This window comes from Stenella coeruleoalba (genome assembly GCF_951394435.1).
Source record: "Stenella coeruleoalba genome assembly, chromosome: 10".
Lineage (NCBI taxonomy): Eukaryota > Metazoa > Chordata > Mammalia > Artiodactyla > Delphinidae > Stenella > Stenella coeruleoalba.
Window position 1 is genome coordinate 100,161,512 of NC_137156.1, and position 20,334 is coordinate 100,181,845.

General features: G+C 41.1%; 1 protein-coding gene across 3 annotated transcripts in view; it reads left to right on the plus strand.

The window, feature by feature from the left end:
• The first annotated feature begins 7,069 nt into the window (after positions 1–7,069).
• The window catches only part of MKRN2 (makorin ring finger protein 2), a 28,227-nt gene continuing 14,962 nt past the window's right edge, over positions 7,070–20,334 (plus strand). The window contains exon 1 of one of the 3 annotated variants that reach the window (XM_079933502.1): positions 7,070–7,296. Coding sequence is in view for 1 of the 3 variants with exons in the window: in XM_079933501.1 (XP_079789627.1) it covers positions 8,180–8,205 (26 nt within the window). In the remaining 2 variants the exon portion in view is untranslated. Of the gene's footprint in view, positions 7,297–8,107; positions 8,206–8,462; positions 8,492–20,334 lie in introns of those variants that run through there. The other 2 variants (XM_079933501.1, XM_079933503.1) reach the window with 2 other exon arrangements.

Consider the following 20,334-nt stretch of genomic DNA (forward strand, 5'->3'; position numbering starts at 1 on the left):
GCAAGTGGGGGCTACTCTTCGTTGCCGTGCGCAGGCTTCTCATTGCGGTGGCTTCTCTTGTTGCGGAGCACAGGCTCTAGGCACGCAGGCTTCAGTAGTTGTGGCTCACGGGCTCAGTTGTTCCGTGGTATGTGGGTTCTTCCTGGACCAGGGCTCGAACCCGTGTCTCCTGCACTGGCACGTGGATTCTTAACCGCTGCACCACCAGGGAATTCCCTCTCTGAGTTCTAGTATGTCGATAACTCATCTCTGTTCTTTAGGTCGGTTTTGCTGGATATAAAATCCTTGGCTCGCATTTTCTTTAATATGTTATTCCATTTTCTTCTGGTATAAAGCACTGCTGTCAAAAGTCTGATGACAAAACAATTTTCTTTCTCCTGTAAGTCGTGTTCTTTTTTGCCAATATGCCCAAAGGATATTTCTTTTTTTTTTTTAAAGATCAGTAATTTTATTATACGTCTTGATGTTGTTTTTTTAGGTTGATTTATTCAGGCTTGTGGTATGTTCTGTGTAGTTTTTGAACTTATAAAACTTTATTTTTTTAAAAGTTATAGTCTATTTATAATTATTATAAAATATTGGCTATATTCCCATGTTGTACAATATAGTCTTGTAGCTTATTTTATACCTAATAGTTTGTTCCTCTTAACCCCCTATCCCTATATTGCCCCTCCCTGCTTCCCTCTCCCCACTGGTAACCACTGGTTTGTTCTTTGTATCTGTGAGTCTGCTTCCTTTTTGTTATATTCTGTGGTGTGCTCTTTGAATATACAGTTTTGTATCTTTTTTATTTCAGGAAATTGTTCATAAATTATAATTTTGAGGATTTGTTCTGTTTCCTTTTTTTGGTTTTGGTTTTCTTTTTGTGGGGGGGAGTATAGTTGTTTTAAAATGTGTGTTAGTTTCTACTGTACAGCAAAATGAAGTAGAGTTCCCTGTGCTATATAGCAGGTTCTCATTAGTTGTCTGTTCTATATATATTAGTGTATATATGTCAATCCAATCTCCCAATTCTGTTTTGATTTTCTTCTTCATGAAATTCTATTCTCTGTATGTTGGATCCCTTTTTCTATCTACAATATGCCTTACTTTTTTTAAAAAATTGAAACAAAATTTACATATAAAAATCACCCATTTAAAGTGTACAGTTCTGTGGTTTTTACCTAATCTAAGTTCAGAACATTTTTATCACTCCAAAAAAGAAACCTTGTACCTGTTAGCAGTCACTCCCCATTCTTCCCTCCCACTAACCCCTGGCGACCACTGGTCTGCTTCCTGTCAATGGATTTGTCTATTCTGGACATTTCATATAAGTGGAATTATACAATATGGGGTCTTTTGTATCTGGCTTCTTTCACTTGGCATAATGTTTTCAAAGTTCATCCATGTTGTAGCATGTATTGGTTGTTCATTCCTTTTTTATGGCTGAATAATATACCGTTGTACAGAGGTACGACGTTTTGTATATCCTTTCATCAGCTGATGGACATTTGGATTGTTTCCATTTTGGGGCTACTATGAATAACACTGCTATAAACAAGTTTCATATTACTGTACAAGATTTTGTGTGGACATACGTTATCAATTCTCTTGATTATATACCCAGGAGTGGAATTTCTGGGTCACATAGTAACTCTGTATTTAACATTTTGAGCAACTGCCAAACTTCTTTTCAAAGTGGCTGCATCATTTTCCATTCCCACCAGCAATTTAAGAGAGTTCCAATTTCTCCACATCACCAACACTTGTTATTGTCTATATTTCTTGTTTTAACCTTCCTAGTGGTTTCGAATTGGTATCTCATTGTGGTTTTGACTTGCACTTCCTTAATGACTGATGATGCTGAGCGTCTTTTCATGTGCCTGTTGGCCATTTGTATTTCTTCTTTGGAGAAATATCTATTCAAATGCTTTGCCCATTTTTTAATTGGGTTATTTTTTCTATTGTTGAGTTTGTGTTCTTTATATATCTTTGTCTTTTTTTGTATTTTTTGTTTCTTTATATATTCTGGATATACTATATATATTCTAAATACTGTCTTTTCACTTTCTTGATGGTGTTATTTGAAGCAGAAATTTTTTAAAATTTGATTAAGTCAAATGTATCCATTTTTTCTTCTGTTTCTTATGCTTTTGGTGTCCTATTTAAGAATCCATTGCCTAATCCAATGTCATGAAAATTTATGATTACGCTTTCTTCTAAGAGTTTTATACAGGGTCATATCATTTGCAAGTAAAGATAGTTTTACTTTTTCTTTTCCAATCTGAATAACTTTTATTTCTTTTTCTTGTCTAAGTGCCCTGGCTAGAAATTCCAGTATAATGTTGAAAAGAAGTGTTAAGAGTAAACATCCTTATCTTGTGCCTCATTTTAGAGGGAAAAGTTCTAGTCTTTCACCATTGAGTCTGATGTTAACTGTGGGGTTTTGGTAGATGATCTTATCAAGTTAAGGAAGTTCCTTTCTCTTCCTAGTTTTTTTGAGTGTTTTTGTTATGAAAGGGTGTTGGATTTTGTCAAATGTTTTTTCCATTTCTATTGAAATGACCATATTTTTGTTTTCTATTTATGTGGTGAGTTACATTGATTGATTTACATATGTTCAACGAATCTTGCACTCCTGGGATAAATCTCACATGGTCATGGTGTATAATCCTTTTTATATGCTGCTGCATTCCATTGGCTAGTATTTTGTTGAGGGTTTTTATATTTATAAAGTATATTGGTCTATAGTTTTCTTGTGATGTATTTGTCTGGTTTTTGTATCAAGGTGTAGTACTGGCCTCATAGAATGGGAAGTATTTCCTCTTCTGTTTTTTGTAAGAATCTGTAAAGGATTAGTGTTAATTCTTCTTTGAATGTTTAATAGAATTCACCAGTGAAGCCATTGGTTTGGGGATTTTCTTTGTGGGAAGTTTTTTGATGACTAATTTAGTCTCTCGTTAGAGGTCTGTTCATATTTTCTACTTCTTGAGCCAGTTTCAGTAGTTTGTGTGTCTGATCCAAACATGACATGAAGAGAATGGCACTTCAGCTCCAAGTTCTTCCCTCACCCCTGAAACCCATAATCCCAGTCTAATCATGAGGAAAACATGAGATAAATCCCAGTTGAGGGATATTCTGCAAAATACCTCACCAGAACTTCGCAGAGCTGTCATGATCATCAAAAATTAAGAGATTCTCAGAAACTGCCATCCCAAGAGAAGCCAAAGGAGACAGGATGACTAGATGCAATGTGGTGTCCTGGATGGGATCCCGGGACAGAAAAAGGTATAAACTAATGAAATCCGAATAAAGTATGGGCTTTGGTTTATAATAACATATTAGTGTTTCAACATACATTGCCATATTGATACAAGCTGTTAATAATAGGAGAAACTGGATGTGGAGTGTATGGGACGTCTCTACTATCTTCACAACTTTTCTGCAAATCTAAGACTATTCTAAAATAAAAGGCATGTTTTAAAATGGGAGCAAATACTTCCTCATATAATAAAGGCTGAGAAAATTAATAGTTGGAAGATCTTCAGTATAAGAAGTACTAAAAGAGTTCTTCTGGCTGAATAAAAATGATCCTAGATGGAAACATGGAATGGTTGAAAGAAATGAAGAATACCACATTTTAAAACAACGTTCATTACAATATGTTGTTGGGTTTAAACATATGCAGAAGTAAAATATATGATAACAATAGTACAAAATGGGATAGGAGAGTTAATGGAGTTATCATAGGTTTTTTGCATTGTTGAGGAAGTGGTACTAGTACTAATTTAAGGCACTAGTACTTTAGTAAATTCACAGACGCATATTGTAATCTCTAGGGTAATCGTTAAAAGAATAATTTTTAGGGGCTTCCCTGGTGGCGTAGTGGTTGAGAATCTGCCTGCCAATGCAGGGGACACGGGTTCGAGCCCTGGTCTGGGAAGATCCCACATGCCGTGGAGCAACTAAGCCCGTGCGCCACAACTACTGAGCCTGCACGTCTGGAGCCTGTGCTCCGCAACAAGAGAGGCCACGGTAGTGAGAGGCCCACACACCGCGATGAAGAGTGGCCCCTGGTTGCCGCAACTAGAGAAAGCCCACGCACAGAAACGAAGACCCAACACAGCCAAAAATAAATAAATAATTTTAAAAAAGAATAATTTTTAAATGATAATTAGAAGTGTATAATCAGGGCTTCCCTGGTGGCACAGTGGTTGAGAGTCCGCCTGTCGATGCAGGGGACACGGGTTCGTGCCCCGGTCCGGGAAGATCCCACATGCCGCGGAGCGGCTGGGCCTGTGAGCCATGGCCGCTGAGCTTGCGCGTCCGGAGCCTGTGCTCCGCAACGGGATAGGCCGGAACAGTGAGAGGCCTGCGTACCGCAAAAAAAAAAAGTGTATAATCAATAAAGAAAAATATGGAATAAATGAAAATACTTAATCCAAAGGAATACAAGAAAGGAGAATAAATAACATTATATGAATGGAAAATTAATAGCAAGATGGTAAATTTAAATCCAACTGTATTGCATTTAATGTAAATGGTCTAAATAATCCAATTCAAAACAAAGATTATCAGGATTTTAAAATTAATCAACTATATGCCATTTATAAGAGATACAGTTTAGATGTAAAAATACCAGGTAAGTTGAAAATAAAAGGATGGAAAAAGATATACCATACAAAGACTATCTGAAAGAAAGCCGATATGATTATATTAATATCAGACAAAGTACACTTTTAAATTAAAAGAATTTCTGGACACATTCTAACACATTCTTTCACTGATATAACACTGCCCTAATTAACATGTGCAACTAAGCACAAAGAAGGACATTTCTTAGTGATGTGTTGAAACAAAAAAAAGCTAAAGCAATCTTAAATTTGTCTGAACCTAAAACACAGCTTCAAAATATATAAATCAGATGTTGACCAAACCAAAAGGAGAATAGACAATTCCACAATGGGATTACACTAGAAATCAGTAAGGAAAAGATAACTAGAAAGTCCTCAGTTGTTTGGAAATTAAGCAGAACACTTCTAAATAACATACGCATCAAAGAATGGAAATTAGAAAATATTTGAACTGAAGGATAAGGAAAATATGACATAAAAACTTGTGGAACACAATTAAAATGTGCTTAGAGGGAAAATTATAGCTTTAAATAGTTAACAAAGGAGAACATTTGAAAACTGGTGATCTAAATTTCCATCTCAGGAAGCCAGAAACAATAGCATTGTGAATTCAAAGAACATAGAAAAAGAAAATAGTAAAGATATGAGCAGAAATCACTGAAATAGAAAAAAACATGTACAATAGAGAAAATGAATAAAGCCAAAATCTTGTCCATTGAAAAGATTAAAAACATTGATAAATTTCTAGTAAAATGGATTTTAAAAAGAGATAAAACACCAATTATTAATATCAGTAATGAAAGGAGACACCATTACAGATCATTTTTTTAAAGAACATATTATTAACAACTCCATGTTTCATAATTTAGATGAAATGGACTAATTTACTTGGGGGGAAAAAAGCTTCCCAAACCTGATAGAAGATAAAATCTGAATAGCCCTATATGTAATACAGAATTAAACCTTTAATAAAAAATCTTATGACGTTATGTGCAGGCTGAGATGGCTTCAGTGGTATGTTCTTTCAAATATTTAAGGAAAAAATTAATAGCTATATTACAGACTTTTCCAAGGAATAGAAAAGAGGGAAGACTTCCAAACTCACTTTATGAGGCCAGCACATCTCAGGTACAAAACTTGACATGGACATTACAAAAAAGGAACACTACATACCAATATGTCTTATGAATAAGGATGCAAAACTCCTAAACACAATATTAACAAATAGAATCTGATGATTTATAGAAAGAATAATATATCATGGCCAAGTGGGGGTATAGCCAAGGAATCTGAGGTTGGTTTAACATTCAAAAATCAATCAATATAGTTCAACACATTAACCGAATAAAGGATAAGACATGGTTTTCTCAATAGATGGTTTTCTTAATAGATGGGGGGGAAAACAGATTTGATTTAAAAAACAAGACATATTCATGATTAAAAACTCTAAGAAAACTAGAATGATAAAGAAACTGCCTTAAATTGATAATGGATAGTTTCAAAAACTCTAGGGCTAACATTTTAATTAATGATGAAATATTAAATACTTTCCGTGAACTCAAGAACAAGACAAGGTGTCCACTATTACCACTTCTATTTACACTTGCACTGAGATTTTCAATAGTGCAATAAGAAAAAGAAATAAAGGATATGAAGGTTGAAAATAAAGTGAAACTGTCATTATTTGTTGATGGCATGATTGTGTGTGTAGAGAATACAAAACAAACAATTTAAATTAATACATGAGTGTAGTATGGAGCAAGCAACAAACAAGTAGGACATTTTAAAAACTATCATTTAAAACAGTATCAAAAAAACTCATCTAGGTACCTGGGAATAAATCTAATAAAAGTTGTTGAAGACTTGTACACTGAAAACTACAAATTTTCCAATATTCTTCCTAAGTTTCTGAGAGAAATTTCAAAAGGTCTAAGTAATTGGAGGTATATACCATGCTCATTCATCAGAAGACAATATTTTTACAGCAAAGTAAAAACAACATACAGCTGTGTATAACAACATGGGTAGATCTCACGGAATGTTGGTCAAAAGAAGAAAGACAAGAGAGTACATACTGAATTATTTCATTTATATGAAAGTCAAGAAAAATTGAAACAGTTGTTCAAAGAATTGAACAATTGGGAGGTATTGACTGGGCAGTGGCATAAAGGAGCCCTCTGGAGTGTTGATAAAGTTCTTTATATTGATCTAGTTACTGGTTTCATGAGCGTATACATACGTAAAAATTCACATATGTATATATGTATTTTGTGCACTTCCCTGTAGTTTGCTATTATCTCAAGTTTTTACAATTTAAAAAAGAAATTTTGAAAAAAGCAATGGGAAACTACTGAGAGGTTAATAGAGGTGAATGACATGATCCAATTTATGTTTTAAAAACAGGTTTTGTGGGCTTCCCTGGTGGCGCAGTGGTTAAGAATCCGCCTTCCAATGAAGGGGACACCGATTTGAGCCCTCGTCCGGGAAGATCCCACATGCCCCGGGGCAGCTAAGCCGTGCGCTACAACTACTGAGCCTGCGCTCTAGAGCCTGTGCTCCACAACAAGAGAAGCCACAGCAATGGGAAGCCCACGCACCGCAACGAAGAGTAGCCCCCGCTCGCCGCAACTAGAGCAAGCCCGCGTGCAGCAACAAAGACCCAACGCAGCCAAAAATAAATAAGGTAAAATTAATTATTATTTTTTTAAAAACAGGTTTTGTGTGACAGACTAGAAAAGGGCAGGAGCAGAAGCCAGAAGACCAGTTAAGAGGCCAGTGCATGGGCCCAGGCAAGGAGTGCCACTTGCTTAGACAGGAACCATAACGGTGGAAATGGAGAGAAGAGGGACGCTTTGGAGACGGGTGTGGAAGCAGGATCTGCAGGATGTAGTCAACCAGAGGAAAGTGTCACGAATGTCTTTTGGGGTTTCCACCAGAGGAAACGGAAGATGAACAGTTGAGGAATGCCAGGAAAGAAAATGAGGTCTAAAACTTGGGGTGGGAATGGAGATTTTGAAGAAGAGCAAAATCTTTGGATTTTGCCCAGGAGAGGGCTAAGGAATTCCTTAAGTGGGAGGCGAGGCTTGGCGGGAACAGCTGAGGCCGGGTTTGAGAAAGGGGCCTAGGGAAGGTTTGGGTGGGTAGGAGTATTTGGGATTAAGGTGCGCAGCGGAGAGGCGGGAACTTGGCCTCGGGAGGGGTGCGGTAATTCTAGGCCGTGAGAAGCCGCTAAGAAATGCAGTTGGAGAAAGGGGCAGACCCATAGGAACTAATAGTCGGCACCCGGGATAAAACCCGCAGGACTGGGAGGCTAGCCAGGACCCGCCCAGGAGGTTTGAAAATGCCGGATTAGGAGTGCCCGAGATTGGGGGTCGACCCAGCCTCACCCCTGGGGCGGAACCAATTGTGACGGCAGCGAGGTTTGCTGCCGGCGCTACAAAAGTGCCGCACGGGGACGACGGCGTGCGCCGGCGTGACGCGGCCGCGCGGGATGGGCAGGGCCGAGGCCTAGGCGGCGACGAGAGCGAGAGGCCGCGGCGGGACGGCGGCTCTTCCACGCGACCGCCATGAGCACCAAGCAGGTCACTTGCAGGTCAGTGCGAGGCCCCGCAGGTCCTTCCCCGGGTGCGACCCAGTCCTGCGTCAGGGAAACAAGCCGGAGCGGGGTCGTGGAAAGTGGCTCCCGGTTCGGGGTCCGGCTTCCGCAGGCGAGGCGGGCGCGGCGGCCGAAGCCTGGGGCCCGGCGGCAGGAGCCTGGGACCCGGCGGTGCGTGGCCGAGCCTCGTGGCGACATCTGGACGAAGCCAGCGCGGGCGGCTGGAAGGAAGGACTGCTGGTGGGGTCCTGGGGGCCGGGCCAGGAGGGTTTAGCTGGAAAAGGTGATTTGGAGTTGCGTAAAGGGGCACCAGGAGGTGGTTTACAGATGGAGATACCACGCAGGTGTAGGCTGTTAATCGTTGGTGAGGGCCTCAAAGAAGCTGGGGCCCCGAAAGCGGCCTTGGTTTCCTAAGAGTTTGGAGAATTCCGATGCAGCGTAAACTTGCAGAGTTAGCGAGTTAAGAATTGCTGTGTGGAAAATAGCATTTACTGGAAGTTTGTTCATTGCCCCGCATATTCCCAAGTCATTTATACTCGTCACCAGTCTTCAGTACTAGGCAGACGTCATTCCTATTTTGCATTGCAGGAATCTCAGGCTAACGGAGGTTGAGATTCTCATCTTACTAAGAGACCCATTTCCGTGGAGAAATACAACATTAATGGGTGGCTGGTTGTAGAAAATTCAAAGCCAGGTGGCTGCACTGCTCCTGTTAAATACAAATAACTTGATGAGTAACACCCTCATTCCTTGCTAAGCGTGTGGCTTGAAGGTACTGGGATCCTAGTCTTATTGGACCTGGAAAGTACAATTTTTCTTTTCATAATTGGTTTAAGTCTGTGTGGGAAACATTGATTAGGGGGGGAAAAAACCAGCCCACAGTTGTATGGTTTGATTGTGTAATGAGCAGTTTATTTAATTATCATCTGTGTTGTTACTTTTTTTCATTAGTATGAATAGTTGAGACAGTGTAATGTAAAAAGTTTCCTGTTAGCATTAGTCTACATTAACTGTTCAGTCAGTTTATGCAAGGCCTAGGTGACGTATATTTAGCAGTTGTCAGAAACTTGCACGTAAGTGTCTATAGAAAAGAATTTTACTAGGTTATTTGTAATAGAAGGTCTTTTGTGAAGACCTTTGTGTATGTTTATTTTTATTTGTATAAAGTTCCCCCTGTTGGAGCAATATTCTTAGTCATTGTGGACTGTATAGCAAATTTTGGTTACTGCTCCTAAGATGCGGCCACATAATGGTGCACGTTTATATGATGCTTTGTAATTGAACCTCAACTCTGTGTGGTAATCTAATTTTACAGATAAGGAAACCTTGTGCTCAGGCTTGAACCTTGCCCCTAATTCACATCTAACTGCAGGAGCAAAAATGTAAATCAGGATCATCTTGGGTTTTCTCCTTCTATACTAGGAGATGGCCTGACCTAAAAGCTTTAATTCTGTTTTTCCCAAATAGGGGTGTCCTGCAGGAATTTGGTGCAGAGAAACTAGAGTGGGTTGGAACGTTGGGAAGGAATCAATTCTGTTTAAGTACTAACTGTTGTTCGTTGCAGGGGTTTGCAGTGTGCTGGGTGCTCTTTGAGGTTCTTTACAGCCGTGTCACATGTAATCCAGCAACATGCACCATTCCACAGATCATAAAACCAAGCCTTGACATTGAAGTGACTTGCCAAGGTTATTCAGCTTCCAGGTGGCAGATATGTGGCATCAGAATTTATGCTCTTGTAGACCCTATGGCTCCCAGATAAGTTTCGGAAATGCTAAATTAAAGTTTCTTTACTACAGGAATTTTCAAAGCTTTTAATATGGTCATATGAAAGGAAAACTCAGCCAAAACCATAAGGAAAATAAAGGTTACTTGCAAAGAGATGTGAAGGAGTTGGGCCTCACAAGGGCTGCCTCGCCAAATAAAAAACAGAACACATATTTAAACAGGAAAAACGACCATATTACCAAGCGTACCAGGTTTACGTTAGTGTGCTCGCGATGGGAAAGCTTTTCTCACTTGATTATCTTATTCACTGAAGTCATATCTCCACACATTGGTAACTTACATGAAATGATCCAGGTATGATTTATTTGGGGGACCAGATCTAAACTGAGTGGTCTGCTGTTTTTGGTTTATGTCAGGGTGCAAACTGTTTTTGGTTTGTTTTCCTTGCTGTGGGGTGTGATATACTTGCTTATTCTGAATGTCAGCTGGACAGGGAGTTTGTTTTGCTTCCATTCTAATACGAATTATTTCTCTCAGAGAGATGGATGTGAAATGTTAGGATTCCGAGACTTAATGACAAAGACACTGCATATTTATTGCCTGGAATGCAAGAATGGCCCCTCACACAGTTGTGCTATCAGTCAGCTCCCCTGATTTCTTGACATTCGACTCTATCCAGAATTTCAATCTGGGGATCCTTTTTTGCTGATTCTTTTTCCAAACCATCTCCCTAAGTCTTCCAGTCTGTTTTCAAAGCCCTGGTGCAGGCCTTTATTATTGCTTGGTAACCAGTTTGTTTGTCCTCCTCCTCAGTGTGATAGAGGTCCCTTTGTTTTATAATCAGTAGTACAAAACCTAGAATTACAGTTTCCTGAGAGTCGGGCCTAGAGCTTTTGACTCACTGAAAGTCACAAAATATGGGGCATCTTGTGGCCAGTGAGTGGTAGGAGAAGCTTGAGCTCCAGACTTGGGCAGTTCTGGATTCTGATTCTGGTATCACAGTCTCTTTATCTGTAAAATTGGGATAGTAATGCCTAACCAGCAGCGTTGGTTAAGAGATTAGATAACAACGACTAACCATCCTAAGAGCATTTCTGGTGTGTTAGGCTAAGCACTGACATGCAGTCTGTGAAGTACAGCTATATCATATTACAGATGGGGAAAAGGTCTGGAGATTTAATTAATTTGCTCAAGGTCACGGGAAGCTCTCTGACCTCAGAGTCTTCCTTTACCCACTACACTGTACTTTATTTCATCCCCACCTCTTATCAGTTATTTCAAGCCTACTACCGTGCCTCGCATTAGCTGTGTCCCCTTGATGGACCTTTTGTCACAAGCGGTACGGCCATAGAATTTAAGTCTGTGAAATTATGTGCGAAAACAGAAAGGAAGGTGACACTGAGAATGCAAATTACCCATATACCTGGAAACGGTTTGCAAAAGTGTTGCTAGAGGCAGGTACCGTTGAAAGACCTGCAAGAAACCAGATTGATTCTGTTTGGTTCAGCCGTCAGGCACAGCGAGAGCTGCTGGCGGTTCTGTGGCCAGTAGTGAACCTCATATCCTTTGCAGCATATAATAGCCACACCATCAGAAACGGTCTTTGGGGTCACCCAGGATAACAGATGACTTTGGAGTGTCCCCTAGAAAGAATCTCCCTGCTCTGAGTCTCCAGCCATGCACTTCCCCCCTCATACTAGCAACAGCCCACACTCCTCCCCAGCTCCTGTCTCAGTCTTCTCTCTAGGAAGATATAAGGGATGGTTTGGCCATAGGGAAGGGTGAGCAGTTGGAAATTTATTACAGGGTGTAACATGAAAAGGGCCTGGATTCAGTTTAGTATAACCTAGATGCTGAGGAATCGCTATAAGCGGATGACAGAGGTGCCCCGAAGGACAGGCAGGATGCGCTCAGGGAAGTTTTGTGTTTGTCACTGGGGAGTGGAAATGGTGACATATGCTACAAAAATAGGGCTGGCTGGCTCTACCTCTTATAACACTTGTTTCACACCCACCTTTGTTGAAGGCAGTGATGGTGGCCTAGAAGTTATTTTTGAACCTGTTAAGATTTCAGCTCAGTGACTTACAGAAGTAAAATGGCTTGCATGAAGTCACCAGCTTATAAGTGACAAAACTAGAAGCTTTAGGTGGTGGTTAAATATTTTGGATTTTTGATGGGAAAGATAGTGCAGTTTGGAAGGCAAGTTTTCTGAATAGGACTTCCTCTTGCATGCCTGGTTAACAGGTGGTATCTGGTAGAGAAGCTGTGGTAGTCTCTTACCCTGATTCTTCCAGGAAATCTTGTCTAGTTCTCCAAAAGAAATTATTAAATGAAGTATTTGTTAGATCTCTCTTTTGTGAACCTGTTTATGTAACCAGTGTGAACCTGTTCTCTTCCACTCTTTGTGAGTTTACTAATCCTGATCATCGGATTTGGCTCTTGGCACTGATTTTATTTTTTTTATTTTTTTACTTTTATACCTTCAAAGATTACCATACTTGAGGATGATTGGAACAATGTCACAGTATTGAGTAGCATTTCTCAAGAATTATTACCAGACTGCTTACAAGCGTCATAAACTTTCGTGTCCAGGATCCCAAGACCACCCCTGCAGCTAGTGATTGGCTAGAATGACCCATGGGACTAGCGCATAGTCGTACTCAAGGCTAAGATTTATCACAGTGAGTAGTAAGGAGTCACAGATGGATCACAAGGGAGAAGGACTCAGGCGGCATCTGGAGGAGCCCATGTGCAGGCTTCCTGCCCTCACTTCCTCCCATAAAGGGTCACAGCACACTCTTCCTCCCGCAGCAGAAATGCAGCAGCAACATGTGCCCAGGGAAGCCCACTAGAGATCCAGTGCCCTGGACGGTCACCCTCTGCCCAGCATGTACCCAAACCAGGCTCCCAGAAGGAAAGCAGATGTTCAGCGTAAACCACATTGTACACAGTGTAGGCACAGTGAGCCACTTTGATCACTTAGGGACAGTTTATATCAGTGTAGGGAACTGTTTACCAGCCAAGTCCCAGGTGCTATAAGCAGGGCCTTGCCTCGTAAGCAGGCTCAGACCTGCTCTATTAACTCTGCTGCATACTTTTTAAATCAGTGTTGTGACAAGATTCTTTTCATATAGGCCTTTTTTTTTAAGTTTCTAACAAGAATACCCTTCGTTTGCCAGATTCTGAGCCTTTTTTCTTTCTTTTTAAGTAAATCTACAGCAGCCTTATAGCAAGTTACTACACAATCTCTGATTTAGTGGAAGACTCCCAGTGGGTGTTGCCTGGGAAAAGCATAACTGACCATCTAGAAAAGACCCTATAGGATGCCACCTTAGTATGGTCACTTACATCACAGGTCCAGTCATCTTTGTAGGCTCAGAAATTTGATTCTGTTGGTGTATTTAGAGATGGCTCATGCTACCCAGACTCAGTAGACACTGACATACAAAGTAGAATACCCTTTTAACATTTCCCGGGAGAAAAGAAATTGTCAGGTGGGCCTGGTCAGCACTTCTGCTTTTGGGGAGATAGACAGGTGGAGAAAATTAGAAGTGTGCTTAGGGAGCAAGGAGGGATGGAAGGGCCTCCAGCTCAGCAGCCTCCCAGGCCCATTGTAGGGCCGAGGTACAGCGTGAATTGCCACCTGTGTTCTCTGGTACCCTTTCTCTGGGAAGGACAGTCCGGGCCTTCTGACCTTCCTTAGAGTCCACTCCCTTTCCCAACGTTTGAACGTTGTCAGTAGTTCTCCAGTTCCAGGCACAACCACATAATTGGTTAGGTTTAGGCTTTCTGTGTTCAGTCGCATTTGGTGATGTTCCAGCTGCGTCTTCCTCAAGTTATTCCCAGGCTTTTTCCCCCCCTTGATGTATACTTGATGTACAATATTATGTAAGTTACAGGTGTACAATATAGTGATTCATAGTTGTTAAAGATTATACTCCATTTATATTTCTTATAGAATATTGGCTATATTCCCCATGTCATACAGTATATCCTTGTAGCTCATTTTATACCTAATAGTTTGTTCTACTTAACCCCCTACCCCTATATTGCCCCTCCCCCCTTCCCTTTTCCTACTGGTAACCACTGGTTTGTTCTCTGTATCTGTGAGTCGGCTTCTTTTTTGTTACATTCACTAGTTTGTTATATTTTTTAGATTCCACATATAAGTGATAACATACAGTATTTGTCAGACTTATTTCACATAATGCCTTCCAGGTTCATCTATGTTGCTCCAGATGGCAAGATTTCATTCTTTTTACTGGCTGAGTAGTAGTCCGTTGTATATACGTATACCACATCTTCTTTATCCATTCCTCTGTTGATGGACATTTAGGTTGCTTCCACATCTTGGAAATTGTAAATAATATTGCTGTGAACATTGGGGTGCGTGCATCTTTTCAGATTAGTGTTTTGCATGTATCTTTTCAAATTAGTGTTTTGGAGGTTTTTTTATATACCCAGGAGTGGAATTGCTGGGTCACATGGTGGTTCTTTTTAGTTAGTTGGGAAACGTATGTACTGTTTTCCACAGTGGCTGCACCATTCTACATTCCCACCAACAGTGTAGGAGGGGTCCCTTTTCTCCACACCCTCACCAGCGTTTGTTATTTGTGTTCTTTTTTATGATAGCTATTCTGACAGGTGTGAAGTGATCTCTCACTGTGGTTTTGGTTTGCATTTCCCTGATGATTACTGATGTTGAGCATCTTTTCATGTGCATGTTGGCCAGCTGCATGTCCTCTTTGGAAAAATGTCTATTCAGGTTTTTTGCCCATCTTTTTTAATCAGGTGGTTTGGTTTTTTTGATGTTGAGTTGTATGAGCTGTTTATATATTTCGGATATTAACCCCTTACCAAATCATTTGCAAATATTTTCTCCCCTTCAGTAGGTTGTCTTTTCATTTTGTCGATGGTTTCCTTTGCTGTGCAGAAGCTTTTATGTTTAGTTTGTTTATTTTTTATTTTATTTCCTTTGCTTTAGGGGACAGATCCAAAAAAATATTGCTACGATTGATGTCAAAGAGTGTTCAGCCTATGTTTTCCTCTAGGAGTTTTATGGTTTCCAGTCTTAAATTTACGTCTTTAATCCATTTCGAGTTTATTTTTGTGTGTGGTGTTAACCGGATGTTCCCAACCATGTGTTCAAGAGCCCCAGCTCTCTTGGGTCAGGGGCCCCAGGTTGGGAAGCACTGTACCATGGAGCTGCCAAGAAAGCACACTGTGGGCTGGAGCGGTGGGAAGGTTTCTTGGTCCAGCCAGGACTCGTGCTGGTCATGAAGGAAGGTGGGTTATCACAGTTAAGTACAGTGAAAGATGGGGTACAGTGTTGCAGAAAGGGGCCACGGTATGGACAGAGGCAGACTGCCAGGAAAATCAGTTTTGGTGGGAAAAGGTCAGGGCTGTCTTGGGAAGACCAGAGCTGGGGTCCCCTACTCAGCAATTAGATCTTCTCTAAGTCATCACACCTCTCTGAGCCTCAGCTTTCCTGTCTGCATCATGGGTATAGAGCTAATATTCCTCAGAGTAGTATCAGGATTAAGTGAGATAAAGAAGTAAAAGTGCTAGACAGAGTACTGATGGTACTGCTTGTTGGAGCTGTTGTATTTTTCCTCATTTCATGGATTTCTGATAACATACTTGTTCAGAGGGAGGGAGGGCCCTCCTTGCCCCGAAGTCTTCATTCAAAAGGTATGTGTTATCCCTTGCTAAAAAGATAAACTGTCACAGCCATACGGGAGAGGGGAGAAATGAGTGAAACCAGAGTGCTTGGGAGTTGATAAGGTGAAAGCTGGTGTGGAAACATCTTGGGAGTTACCCTGCCACTGTCTGCTTTTGTGTATGTTTGAGACTTTCCATAGTATATTTTTTAAGTTAAAACATGGGTTCACAGATAAAGCCCCTTTACAGAGCAACCTCCTGACGGGCTCCTCTCACCTACACTTCCAGCCTCTCCAGTCTGTCTTCGCCCTACAGCTCCAGTGGCCTTTCTGCAAGAGGCCTAGGAAGGGGGTTTAGTGTGTCTCAGGGCTTGACTTGGGCCCCTTGTCCCTTATTGGGAGGCGCACTCATCACTATTCCAGCTGCCCCAGTCAGGCCTGATCCTCCATCTGTCTCAGCAGGCCTGCCGCACCCTCGTGGGGCCTCGCTTCCCTGCCTTTCTGTGTGTTTCTGGCACATACTCCTCCCGCCCATCGGCACCCGGGCATTCTGTAGAGTGCTTGGCTAGGCGCCCCCTGGGCCAGCTCCCCCTTCTCTCTGCCTCGGTCCATGGACTGTGACTCCTCAGCCCGCTGCGTGCATTGTGATAAGGCCCAGGTCCCTCTTGTAACTAACTGTCAGCTTAATCGGCAGCGTATTTTTACTAAACTAATAAGAGCTGAACTTTGGGGGTACCCACTGTGAGATAGGTATTGTACTGAGCATTTATGTGGTTTTTTTTAAACCATACTCTCTCCAGCATTCGATACTTATCGTAATTTTTTTTTAATAAATTTATTTATTTTTGGCTGCGTTGGGTCTTTGTTGCTATGCGCGGGCTTTTCTCTAGTTGCAGCGAGAGGGGGCTACCCTTCGTTGCAGTGCACGGGCTTCTCACTGCGGTGGCTTCTCGTTGCGGAGCACGGGCTATAGGCACGCAGGCTTCAGTAGGTGGCTTGCGGGCTCAGTACTTGTGGCACACGGGCTTAGTTGCTCCGTGGCATGTGTGATCTTCCCGGACCAGGGCTCGAACCGGTGTCCCCTGCATTGGCAGGCGGATTCTTAACCACTGCGCCACCAGGGAAGCCCTTCATAATCTTTTAAAACTAAAGCAACCATTTACTATTACAAAAGCAGTATATGTTCATGGTAGAAATACTAGAAAGTACAGATCAACAAAAATAAGAAAATACCATGGGGGAAGGGTAAGCTGGGACAAAGTGAGAGAGTGGCGTGGACATATATACACTACCAATGTAAAATAGATAGCTAGTGGGAAGCAGCCGCATAGCACAGGGAGATCAGCTCGGTAGTTTGTGACCACCTAAAGGGGTGGGATAGGGAGGGTGGGAGGGAGACGCAAGAGGGAGGGGATATGGGGATATATGTATATGTATAACTTATTCACTTTGTTAAAAAGCAGAAACTAACACACCATTGTAAAGCATTTATACTCCAATAAAGGTGTTAAAAAAAAAAAAAAACACCATATGCCTTACCCTCAAGGATTGCCACTCGTAAAAAGGCTATTGTCGGGCTTCCCTGGTGGCGCAGTGGTTGAGAGTCCGCCTGCCAATGCAGGTCCCCGGTCCGGGAAGATCCCACATGCCGCGGAGAGGCTGGGCCCATGAGCCATGGCCGCTGAGCCTGCGCGTCCCGAGCCTGTGCTCCGCGATGGGAGAGGCCACAACAGTGGGAGGCCCGCGTACCGCAAAAAAAAAAAAAAAAAAAGGCTATTGTCTGTCTTTTCACATTGTTAAAATGCAGATGTGTGCATGTGTGTAGTTAGTGTTTACCAAAATGAGAGCATACTCTATGTGCTGTTTTAAAATTTTTTAATTGTGGTAAAATGTGCATAACATAAATGTACCCTGTTAACCATTTTTAAGTGTTCAGTTCAGGAGTAGTAAGGACATTCACACTGTTGTGCAGCCATCACCACCATCCACCTCCAGAGCTCTTTTCATCTTCCCAACCTAAAACTGTGTCCCCTTTAAACACTAACTCCTCATTCTGCCTCCCCCAACCCAACAACACCCATTCTCCTCCCTCTCTCTGTGAATTTGACTATTCTAAGCACCTCTCATAAGTGGAATCACACAGTGCTGTCTTTCTGTGTCAGGCTTCCGTCAGTTGGCATAACATCTTCAAGGTTCATCCCTGTTGTAGCACAAGTCAGACTTTCCTTCCTTTTTAAGGCTGAGTAATATTCCATTGTATCTGTAGACCACATTTTGTTTATCCATTCATCTTCTGATGGACACTTGGATTGTTTTCACCTTTTGGCTACTGTGAATAATGCGCTCTGAACAGGGGTGTACAAATACTTGAATTCTTGCTTTCAGTTCTTCTGTGTATATACCCAAGAGTGGAATTGCTCAATCATGTGGTAATTCTATTTTTAATTTTTTGAGGAACCGTTTTACTGTTTTACATAGCGGTTACACCATTTTACTGTATATTCTGTTATCTAATATGCTTTTCTCAGTTAATTATCTTCAACTTTCCATGTCAATAAATTACCTGATACCTAGTCCGTACTCAGATTTCCCCATTTGTCCCACAAATGTTTCTTACAGCTGGTTTGTCCAAACCAGAATATAATCCAGGGCCAAATATTGCATTGGTTATTACATACCTTATATTCTGTCTACTAATCTAGTGCAGTTTCCTCCTTTTAAAATTTTCTTCTTTTAACAGCTTTATTGAAGTATAATTTACATACCATATGTAGGGACTGTGTCTATACGTAGCCTATATAGGCTGTATAATCTTTATAAGGACCATTCTGTTCCTATAGATTTGCCCCTTTTTTAACACTACTTATAAATGGATTCATACAACATGTGGTCTTTTGTGTCTGACTTATTTCACTTACTGTAGTGTGTTTGCATCTCATCCTTGTAGCATGTATCATTATTCCTTCCTTTTTATTGCCAAATAATATCCCGTTGTATGGATATATTACATTTTGTTTATCCGTTCACCAGTTGATGGAATTGTCAGTTTTCACTTTTTGACTATTATGAATAATGTTGCTATGAACATTCATGTATTATACACGTATTTGTGTGAACATATGTTTTCATTTCTCTTGGGTAAACACCTAGGACTGGAATTGTTGAGTCATATGGTAAATTTATGTTTAAGTTTTTAAGAAACCACCAAATCATTTTCCAGACCCAGGCCCCCTCCCCTTATTTTTTTCCATGACGCTTCGTTGGTAAAGAGATCTGGCCCACCTGCTGCCTCTTCTTTTGTATTTATCTGGTTGCTTCCTCATGAGGTCTTCTAGCTTGTTCCCAATCCCCTGTATTTCCTATAAACTAGAAGTTAGATCTGAAGTTTTGTTGGATTCAAGTTAAATGTTTTTGACTAGGATACATGGCAGGTTATGTTGTATATTTCATTCATATTGGGTAACATCAGCAGACATGTAATGTTTGAGGTTTTTTGTTTTTCCATATAGATACTGGGTCCAGCATCATTTGTTGAATTACCTTGACACGTTTATCAAAAGTTAATTGACCGTGCATGTGTGATTCTATTGACAAGCTTTTTCTTTTTCTTTTTTTTTTTTTTTTTTTTTTTTGCGGTATGCGGGCCTCTCACTGTTGTGGCCTCTCCGGTTGCGGAGCACAGGCTCCGGACGCGCAGGCTCAGCAGCCATGGCTCACGTGCGCAGCCGCTCCACGGTATGTGGGATCTTCCCGGACCGGGGCACGAACCCGTGTCCCCTGCATCGGCAGGCGGACTCTCGACCACTGCGCCACCAGGGAAGCCCCCGTTATCCTTTTTAAATATAGCAGTGTGTATATGTCAGTCCCAAACTCCCTAACTATTCCTTCCCTCCACCCTTCCCCCCTGGTAACCATAAGTTCGTTCTCTAAGTCTGTGAGTTGTTTTGTTTTGTAAATACGTTCATTTGTATCATTTCTTTTTAGATTCCACATATAAGCCATATCATGTGATATTTCTCTTTCCCTGTCTGACTTTACTTCACTCATTGTGACAATCTCTAGGTCCATCCATGTTGCTGCAAATGGCATTATTTCATTCTTTTTTATGGCTGAGTAATGTTCCATTGTATATATGTACCACATCTTCTTAATCCATTCCTCTGTTGATGAACATTCAGGTCGCTTCCGTGCCTTGGCTATTGTAAACAGTGCTGCAATGAACACTGGGGTGCATGTATCCTTTCGGACCATGTTTTTCTCCAGATATATGCCCAGGAGTGGGATTGCAGGGTCATATGGTAGCTCTGTTTTTAGTTTTTTAAGGAACCTCCATGCTGTTCTCCATTAGTGGCTGCACAAATTTACATTCCTACCTACAGTGCAAGAGGGTTCCCTTCTCTCCACACCCTCTCAAGCATTTATTGTTCGTGGATTTTTTGATGATAGCCTGTCATAGCTGGTTTTAAAGTCCTTGTCTGCTGAGTCCATCATCTGTCATTCCTGTTAATTGACTAATTTTTCTCCTGGCTATGGGTCACATTTTCCTGCTTTTTGGTATGTCTAGTAATTTTTGATTGGATGCCAAACATTGTGAGTATTTTTGAGCATTTGGATTTTTTGGTCTTCCTTCAAAGAATGTTAAAGTTTGTTTTAGTTGACAGTAAGTTATTTGCTATCAGCTAGATCGTTTTGAAGCTTGTTTTTTAAAAAAAAAAAAAAGAAAATGTTTATTAGGGCAGGT